This window comes from Cornus florida, unplaced genomic scaffold (assembly GCF_030987335.1).
Source record: "Cornus florida cultivar Cherokee Brave unplaced genomic scaffold, ASM3098733v1 CherokeeBrave_3.0.0_Hap2_Chr07, whole genome shotgun sequence".
Classification (NCBI taxonomy): Eukaryota; Viridiplantae; Streptophyta; class Magnoliopsida; order Cornales; family Cornaceae; genus Cornus; species Cornus florida.
In genome coordinates, this window is record NW_026775577.1 from 3,741,077 (window position 1) to 3,751,759 (window position 10,683).

At 30.7% G+C, this 10,683-nt stretch overlaps 1 protein-coding gene across 1 annotated transcript; it reads left to right on the top strand.

Moving 5' to 3' along the window:
• Positions 1–4,252: 4,252 nt before the first annotated feature.
• Positions 4,253–9,286, top strand: LOC132315804 (alpha-dioxygenase PIOX-like). The gene is made up of 10 exons (XM_059814214.1): positions 4,253–4,589; positions 5,071–5,337; positions 6,144–6,293; positions 6,727–6,860; positions 7,333–7,549; positions 7,674–7,819; positions 7,943–8,170; positions 8,263–8,465; positions 8,564–8,807; positions 8,916–9,286. The coding sequence occupies exons 1-10, from the start codon at positions 4,470–4,472 to the stop codon at positions 9,139–9,141; spliced, it is 1,935 nt and encodes a 644-aa protein (XP_059670197.1). The 5' UTR covers positions 4,253–4,469; the 3' UTR covers positions 9,142–9,286.
• Positions 9,287–10,683: the final 1,397 nt, after the last annotated feature.

Sequence of the window (10,683 nt, forward strand, 5' to 3'; positions counted from 1 at the left end):
AGGAGAATTAGTTCTTGTTATTTCCATTGAATATTGAGGAATTATATTTCTCCATTTTTTCGGCTGCCATAAAAAAAAAAAAAATGGTTGGCGTTACCATACAAGACTTTAAAAAGATTATTTTGATGGGAAAGACTTATTTTATTGTGTTGTAGACTAATTATTGATAGTACATAGTTTTATTTTGATGGGAAAGGCTTATTTTATTGTGTTGATTAGACTAATTATTGATAGTACGTAGTTTTATTTTGATGGGAAAGACTTCTTTTATTGTGTTGATCATTAGACCAATTATTGACACTAGTAGTACTTAGTTTTATTCTGATGGGAAAGGCTTATTTTATTGTGCTGATTAGACTAATTATTGATAGCACGTAGTTTTGTTTTAATGGGAAAGGCTTATTTTGTTGCGTTGATTAGACTAATTATTGGCAGTGGGTAGTTTTAATTATTCCTTCTGTCCCATTTTAAACGACACATTTGAAAATTGTGACTCAAAAATATGAATTACAGTCTTAGACGGCGTCATTTAAAATGGGATGAAGACTGTAAAATTTAAGGAAGATAATTCAATTTCAACCAAATTATATACAATTCACTCATTAGAAAAGTTGACCGTAGAATGAGGAGAAAAATAAGTGTTAGTAGGTAAGTATATAATACAAAATGTCTTAATGATTGATGGAATTAAAATTTTTTATGTATAGTATGTTAAGATACACCATCACATCACTAATGTGTAAAATTATTGTGTATTTTACACAATCGTTTTATAAAGCCACATCACCATATTTCCTTTCTCTTCCCTCTTTCTCATTTCATTAACGAATCAATCTATATTAAGTAAATTAATAAAAATTATGTGGGGTTCAAGTATAACGTTGGTTGGTTATTATTGGGAAATATATTTTTACACAAAATGTATAAAATAACAATTGGAGTTAAAAATAAATAATCTAAATTTTTTTGTGTAAATCTATTATGACACATTAAATTTACACAAAAATATATATAAATACACAACGATTGGAGATGCTCTAATAGTGTAAACGTTATACATGGTTTTGATGTTATCTTCTTCAATTGGACAAAGATTTTACAATATAAAAAAAAATTCTACCTAAAAATGGAAGAGATTTTTTGTATAATTATTTTACAATAAAGGAAATATTTCTATATAGAGAACAAAATCAATCAATCCAATTAAGGAAAACGAGTTGCTCAAGTATAGTAGCGACACAAGCAGCGCCTAGATTCTTACAAAAATGAATAAATAAAATACTAAAAGTATTATAGACAACTATGACTTATGAGTTGTAAAATTGTTTCAAGACACTTCTGGAATTGGAATCTAATGGTTAAGAACATCCTTACTAGCATTTAAAATTGAAATAAATCTGTAGCAAAGATTTGAGATAAGTCAATTTAAAGCTGTCACCAATTTAATGCCGTCCATACCTTTCAAAAATTATTTTAAAAAAAAAAAATTAAAGCTGTCCGTGAATAACGTGACCATCAATCAATCCACACACTCACTTCATTGCAGCTAATACCGGTTGATTTCTCCACAAGCATACAAATATTATATATATATATATATATATATATATAATATTTGTTTGCTTGTGGAGAATATATTTGCTTGTGGAGAATATATATATATATATAAAATACCGGTTGATTTCTCCACAAGCATACAAATATTATATATATATATAATATTTGTTTGCTTGTGGAGAATATATTTGCTTGTGGAGAATATATATATATATATATATATATATATTCTCCACAAGCAAATATATTCTCCACAAGCAAACAAATATTATATATATATATAATATTTGTATGCTTGTGGAGAAATCAACCGGTATTAGTTGCAATGAAGTGATCTGATCGTTACAAAATGAAGAAGAAATCAGTAATGGATATATCGGACGCACCCTTTCTTAGTACATTGTTTTGAGAAGATTTTTACTACAGTTAACGCCTCCTAATTAGAGTTTATTATACTTATCTTTAATTTGTTTTGAATTATTACAATTACTTACTTTTGAATTAAATGTGTCGAATAAAATGACCTGTGCCTATAGTTTCCTTGGCCACGAACACGACATCTTTAGATTAAGGATCTATTAGATAAATATTTTGTTTTAACTCGAAATAAAATAAAGTGTTTTGAATAGTAATCAGAAGCATGTTTAGTAATAATTATTTGTTATAAGATTTTTGAAAACAAAAATATGAAAATATTTTTTGGTGTGTCCGATATATCATTTACTGGACTCATTCAAATCATATGTATATGCGTACCATACTTACGATTGAGACTTATATACATTATGCCGGACACGTCCAATATCTATTCCCTATTAAGCTCTTCATTTGCATCACGTGCTATTGCAAATTCAAACTATCTATTCCCTATTGAGCTCATCATTTGCATCACGTACTGTTGCAAATTCAAACTTGGGCTTAGCGTTTTTTTGGTCCAGACTAGAACTATTCAATGCATTGACCCGGCAATCTTTCCACAATTGTCTTTTTAGAATGACTATTCAACTGCTGCGTAAAATGAATTCCCAGTAATCGACTTCTTGTCAAAGACTGAATTTGCACATCATGCAATCTTACCGAACCTTTATTATCACTGATAATTATAATGTTTTCAACTTTTCACAACCCGAAATGTTTTATATATCCAAAAGTTTAAATAAATGTGTACATGCTCGTAATATTATAAAGATCGTATCATTCTAATGTTCATTGGTCATGTACCACCCGAATTGTTTGAAATTAACAAATTTAAAATTAATGAAAATTTGGTGCTGTAAGCATTCTCTTGATTGAAAAAACGTCTCATAGCCTCGTACTGTCATCAACTAACATATATGGCAGGCCTCAGGTGCATCGCAGTTAACAATTAACCTCCTTAAATTCATGAAAATAAGTTATAGTATTTTTTTTTATTTTTTTTTTGAAAATTGGAGTGTTGAGACTTTGTTGTGACTAATTCACAAAATTGGTGCAAAGCAACAAAAACGAACGCATCGCAAATTCAAATAGCCATTTTTTTGCAGTAGGACGTAAACGTGAAGAGCTTGTTGTAACAATTAAGTTAATTAACCTCCTTACTTTTCCTGTGCATGTGAATGGATTACCCAAAATAAATAAATAAACAGTTACTCTGAAGCATGTAACAATCGATGTCAGCCACATATACTCAGCTGAAAGGATGTGCACAATTTTGAGAAGGATAAAAAAATAATAATAATAAAATAAAACAAAAATTAAAAGTTTGTAATGTTAAACGTTATTTAAATTCTTGGATTATAATACTTTTTTCTTGCATTATAATATTTGGAAATTAAACATTAAAGCACGAGCGAAACTGGTTTTAAATTTTTTTAATTTGAGTGACTTACATTTGGTATTTAGCTTGGAATGAGCTACTATTTTGTCCTTATGCACTGCTAAACAATATAGGAGTGTAATTTTATTTTACCGGAAAAAATAAAACAAATTATAATTTTATATTTCTTTTTGTTGGTAGTACATACATGCACCTTCTTAGAATGAAAATGTCACGTTTTAGCTTAACACGTTTAGATATCATTCGCTTCGTTCTGATCAATTCGTAATCATGGTTTTTAAAATGCGTTTAGAAAAATAAAGAATGTACATATATTTATATATATATTTTAAAACGTCACTGTAATGGCAATTAGAAATTGTAAAAATGATGTTAGCTTTTGATTAATTAAGTGGACTTATAATGTTAAAATAATGAAATTTAATTCTGTTGGTTATGCAACGTTATTCCCTTGGGATATTTCCAAGAAAGAAAGTCAAAAATCTCTTGCTTTTATATGACTAAACTTGAAATTTAAGGACTAAACTTGAAATTTAAGGACTAATCCATGTTTTGCAAATGCAACCACCATACCTAAACTTCGAAAATTTAATCAATAAAAAAAGTCAGTCTTTTGCCACCTTTACAAAATGTCTTCTGTCGTGCACTCATATTCTAATAATCAGTATTAAACATATTCTAGCAACATTTTTATATATGTATATTTTATAGCAACAAATATTTTTCTTTATCAACTAACTTGCCCAGCTATCATTTTAAGACTTAAAAATATTTTAAAACGTCACTGTAAACGTATGGTCGATCAGTCCAATTTGGCTCCCAATCATGCATGATTTAGAGAGATGATGAAAGATGGAGTCATTCGTCGTCAGAGTTTTTCTAAATGGAAACTTGCCTGTCCAGTCTTGGATTATTAAAGTCTGGACACGTTTTAAAAAGGTTATCATGAGAGACTTGGCACATTGTTTTGGATCATGACCAGTTCAGCTTGGCGTGTGTGTGTGTTTGTGTGTGTAAATTGTGTATATATAAACAAGTCGGGTCATTTGTTCATCATATAGTTTTTCGAATTAATCAAGAATTTAATTAAGAAGACATGCGTTTGGTTATGGAGTCCATTAAAGGCATCCTCGTTGCACCTCTGCGTCAGTTCATCCATAAAGACTTTCATGAAGTTGTTGCAAGGATGACTCTCATTGACAGGCTTCTCTTTCTGGTAAATTCACCCATGCATGCTTCAAATTCCAGCTCTTTATATATATATATACATATATAGGTGCTAACTGTGCTATTTAACATCTGACGATCCACAAACTTCACACATGTGATTGTACACACACGTATGGTCCGATATATATCCATGTTTAGTAATGCATGGCTTCTTCATTAGTTTTGTTTTTTTTTTTTTGGGCAAAAAAAAAACCGAAAAAATTAACTTTGATATTTTTCTTCTTTATTTTGAAGAGTTTTTTTTTTTTTTTTTTTAAAATTATATTAATTCTAAAGTTATGTTCGATAATATAGAATTGATACTTTAAAATTAGAATTAAAAAAAAATTTGATTTGAGTTACAATATATTAATTTCATTTTACCGAACATAGCATAAATATATATTTTGTTATTCTATCAACACATGCGAGACGACTTAAGTATATTTTCATTGATGATTGACAATTTTGTTTAAATTTGAATGCAGATCCTCCACGCTGTTGATAAGTTGGGTATATGGCCTCGGCTACCTGTGTTCTTGGGACTGATTTATCTGGCGATCCGTCGACATCTTCATCAAGAATACAACTTGTTTAACGTCGGAACAACTCCGGTTGGTGTTCGATTCAACCCCTCAGATGTTCCTTTTAGGACAGCTGATGGGAAATTCAACGATCCATTCAATGAAGTCGCCGGCAGCCAAGGAAGTTTCTTTGGCAGGAATGTTCTTCCTGCTGAAGATGGAACCAGAAAGGTTGACTCACACACCCTAATTAACTAGTAGTATAAGATTAATTAATCGAAAAAATTAAGTTATTTTAAAGTAAAATATGAAATGATTGTATCCTTGAAAGGGATTTTAAAAAAAGTTACATCAGTATTAGTATATCTTTATATTTAATATTAATAGTTGTCTATGTCATGACACTTATCATGAATTCTATGTTATTTTATTTTAAACATGTATAAATTATTAAGTCTTGCATCTAATCGTTTAATAGAGGATCATATCATAATTATATAATCAAATTTTCATACTAAAATTCATTTACGTCACATGAATCACTCAAATTTTACACACTTTTTTTCTTTTGACTTTACTGGACCAAATTACACAATCAGCTTTAACAGTAGCATATAATTTTATTTATGTTATTTTGAGATAATTTTTTAAAGTAAAATCACTTTAATATTGGCTATATAACAATGTAATTTGTGCATTATAGGTATATATATATATATTCCAAAATATGATAATTTAAAAGAGAGTTTATGACAAGTGCCATGAGGTGAACCTCATAGTAACATTGATTTTATAAAACAAATGTAAAATATGTTTAATTAATAAATGTGTCTGATTATAAAAATCTACAAATAGCTTACCAGAAGTCAACAATCATATGAAGTTCCCATTGTTAATTTCCCACTGAAAATGGCAGATAATATATCCAATTAATTTATTGATTTTAAAATTTATTTCATAGAAGTTGTAATTTTAATATTTTTTTGATTGATTGTTTTATTATTATTTAATTTTGGTTTGATGTTGAGAAAATGCAGCTTATGAAGCCGGATCCAATCGTGGTTGCCACAAAGCTTTTGGCACGTAGAAAATTTGTGGACACAGGAAAGCAATTCAACATGATAGCAGCCTCTTGGATCCAATTTATGATCCATGATTGGATCGATCACATGGAGGAAACTAAGCAGGTCAGCTATATATCTACACATACTGCATTGTATATATGTACATGAACATTTTTACCAAAAAATTTCAACAACGTGATTATTTACGTTACACGTAAAGTTTATCTAAGATCGATAATAAAAAGTTTAAAAGTTTGGACAATTTTAGTTGGGGTGATGTAAGATTCCACTCTCACATAATCCCGCTCAAAATTACGTTAATAGTGAGCTCCACACTTCCTCTCTCATATTACTGATTCAGAAAATCAGAATTGTACGACTTTCAAATGATATATGATTTCCTTTTATCTAATTTTGTCATTACGGTGGTTTTCTTTACGTGTTCTTAATTTTTACTTAATTTATGACTTAGATATTCTTGTTTTGATCTTAATTTTATTTATCTATTAATGTTAGCACTCATTCACGTTTTAATTGAGCAATATGATTATTGTAGGTTGAGCTTACTGCACCTAGAGAAGTTGCAAATCAGTGCCCTCTCAAATCCTTCAGGTTTCAGAAGACAACAGTGGTTCCCACAGGTTTTTATGAGATCAAGAGTGGTCACATAAACATACGAACACCTTGGTGGTAAGAAAATTATTAAAATCTATATCTACTATAATTCCATAATCCCTTTAATTTCCACTTATTAACCTCTTGATTAATAATTATATGATCACATAATAACTATACCCATAATTTACTCAAGTGAATTAGGTTTCTATAAGCGGCTATTTATTAATGAAATTTCTTGTCTTTTTATAAATAAAATATATATATATAGGTTGACCGTTGACCTAATTCAACTCTGAGGACGGCTTGAATGCCATTGACTCATATTATATATATATATTAAAGAAGTTGGGCCTGGAGGCCCTCTTTGTATCTGTTAGGTTTGGGTGTATTGGACCTGTCTTGTTAAAAGCTGTATAGTTCTTTGGGTTCTGTACTCTGGCCCAATCACATAAGATACATATTATTACATATCTATACATATTGCTTGAATTTCTAAAATAAAATTAAAAATTTTAAAAATGAGTGTTGATTGTGAATGTGACAGGGATGGAAGTGCTATTTATGGTAGCAATGCAGAGAGGTTGAAGAAAGTGAGGACCTTCAAGGATGGAAAGCTCAAGATATCGAATGTCGATGGGCTTCTCCTTCATGACGAAGATGGGTCTGCTCTGTCTGGAGATGTTCGTAACAGTTGGGCTGGTGTGTCCACATTACAGGCCCTCTTTGTCAAGGAACATAATGCAGTCTGTGATGCCCTCAAGGTACACCAATTCTACACTATTCCAAAATAAGTGTTTGTCCCAAAATAAATGTCATATTTTGGTAACCGTACCACTTATTAGTCATATTTCACTCATTATTGACGATTTTGTTGTGACATTTCAGAAAGAATACCATGATTTGGATGATGAAGATTTGTACCGTCATGCAAGACTGGTGACTTCGGCTGTGATTGCAAAAGTTCACACCATTGATTGGACTGTGGAACTTCTCAAAACCGACACATTACTTGCAGGAATGCGTGCCAATTGGTAAACAATAATTTTTTATTTAAAAAAAAAAAAAAATTCGAAATTGTTGTCAATTTATTATAATCTTCTTAATTAAAACAAGGGATGTGAATTAATTGGAAAAAAATAATAAATAAATTTCAGGTATGGATTGTTGGGAAAGAAATTCAAGGATACATTTGGACATGTTGGTGGATCCATTCTAGGAGGGTTCGTGGGCATGAAGAAGCCAGAGAATCATGGGGTTCCATATTCATTAACTGAGGAATTTGTCAGTGTTTATAGAATGCACTCACTCCTACCTGATAACCTCCTCCTTAGGGACATCACAAAAGCACCAGGACCCAACAAATCTCCACCATTAATTAAAGAGTACAGCTTTTCTCCCTATATCATCATCATCAATTGAATTATATATGTGTGTGATATATATTATATCTCTCACAATTGTATACAAATTTCAGGGTTCCTATGGTAAATCTGGTTGGTCATGTTGGAGAAAAGACCTTATCAGAAATTGGATTCACAAGACAGATGGTTTCAATGGGGCACCAAGCAAGTGGGGCCCTTGAACTTTTTAATTATCCAGTGTGGATGAAGGACCTTATAGCCCAAAATGTGGACGGCACAAATAGACCTGACCACGTTGACCTAGCAGCTCTTGAAGGTATGGCTCTGTTCAAGTTGATTAAACTAGACCGTTGATTAAGTGGGTCACCACCATATGTTGTGGAGTTTGAATTGATCGTACGGTTGATGTTGCAGTTTATAGGGACAGGGAGAGGAAAGTTGCTAGATACAATGACTTCCGTAGGTCCCTCCTATTGATACCTATATCTAAGTGGGAAGATCTAACGGATGATGAAGAAGCAATCAAAACACTTGATGAAGTGTACGGTGATGATGTGGAGGAGCTCGATCTGCTTGTGGGCCTCATGGCAGAGAAGAAGATCACGGGTTTCGCCATCAGTGAGACAGCTTTTATTATATTCCTTCTTATGGCATCAAGGTATACAAACTACCGATTACAGTCAATGCTAAACACACACACACACACATATATATATGCGCTTTTGTGTATGTGTATATACTAATATATATTGCATATACAATTCAGGAGACTAGAAGCTGATAGGTTCTTCACAAGCAATTTCAATGAAGAGTCATATACAAAGAAAGGACTAGAATGGGTGAACACCACAGAGAGCCTAAAAGATGTGATTGATCGCAATTATCCAGAAATGACAGATAGATGGATGAACTCGTCCAGTGCCTTCTCTGTTTGGGACTCAGCTCCAAATTCTCCCAATCCAATTCCCCTCTATTTTCGTGTTGCCCATTGAACCACAACATTCACAACTATTTACGGAGATGTAACTCTTAAATAATTGAACTATCGTGTTGTAATCATAGTAAATTGCATTGCTCGAGTGTTTGTAAGAAAAATACTATTTGTAATTGAATAAATTATTTGCAAATTTGTACGTATTCTGCAATTCTACAAAGTTTCATAATTTCTCTTGTTCTTTGTCGTGTTGGATGTGTTTTTCAGCAATCTATTGTTAGATATTTCATATTTGGCGCTTTTTTTTTTTTCAATTGTTATATATATATATATATATATATATATATATTTTTATATATATATATATATATATATATATATATTTATCGTTGTAAGAAAATTTAGATAGAGAAATTGTTGGAGATGATCAAATTCACAAAAGCATCACAATTTTAAAAAGTAATTTAATGATATAACTATTTCATTTTTAAAAATTCTAACTCATATTGATTTCCTATTTTCACAAAAGAATAGTTGTATGTTTAATAAAATAGAAAATTTAACCCATCGGTGCTATTAATCTGCTTCAATATTTTTCTTGGTTGGCTTTATTTTATATATATTTAAAATTAAAAAATTTAAAAAAAATCTTCTAGAAGTGACTCCATAAAATTCAAACTTTCAACTTTTAAAATGTAACGTGCCATTAAACTATTGGTTTCGCCATCAAACAGTAATTGTAATAAAATATTTCAAATAAGTCTAAAAAGATTTGCACAAATTGACACCTTAAACAATAAGAGATGGCCACATGCATCATGCTACTAAGGAGGTTTTTCTCTCATTGTACCAAAAATGCAACGCCACTCTGTAGCAAACACATCAACTGAATGTCCAATATATATATATATATATATATATATATGAATTTTATTCATTAAAATAAATAAATAAATGTTAAAATAAATAATTAAGAATTTTACTCCTGTTCTTTACAACATTACTTGAACAACATATTTGTCTAATTTGAAACATGATTCTCTTGTGATTGAAAGAAAAAGACTCATACTGTCATCATGAACAAATATAAATTATTGCAGCCCTGACTTGCATGGCAGTGAACAACGTTGTGGCAATTATTATATTATATGACTGCTGTATTTTTACCCTCTTTTAACTTTACTGCAATCCCGAGAATCTTGTTTGAAATTGACTATTGTTGATATTGTTGGATCAAAATATAATGTTGAGAATACTTACTAACGTTGTTGAGGTCGAACATATAACTTTTGCTAACAACCACATAAATTCGATCATACTATGCTCTCATCTAGCTCGATCTCACCGAACCCTCAAATGGTCCCCTTGCTCTTCAAATGGGCGTGGACCATTTGGCTCTGGTTAATACACCTCTTATAAATATTAATTAATGCATGACAATTGACAAAACAAGAGAAAATATTCAATTATAGCTCTTTGTGAGTCGCTGTGGGACATCCACAATAAATGTGAATAGACCTCACGAATAGGGACACAGAAGTGTCGGTTGTTAGACCCTACATGTGAATGTTAACATATTCCAAATGCAAAATAGCTAGCT

What these genes read in the sequence shown, in the direction of transcription:
- LOC132315804 (XM_059814214.1), top strand. Translation starts at nt 4,470, where the DNA reads ATGCGTTTGGTTATGGAGTCCATTAAAGGCATCCTCGTTGCACCTCTG. An exon ending in CTGAAGATGGAACCAGAAAG is followed by an intron (nt 5,338 to 6,143) that starts GTTGACTCACAC and finishes GAGAAAATGCAG; the next exon opens with CTTATGAAGCCGGATCCAAT. An exon ending in TCTCCACCATTAATTAAAGA is followed by an intron (nt 8,171 to 8,262) that starts GTACAGCTTTTC and finishes TACAAATTTCAG; the next exon opens with GGTTCCTATGGTAAATCTGG.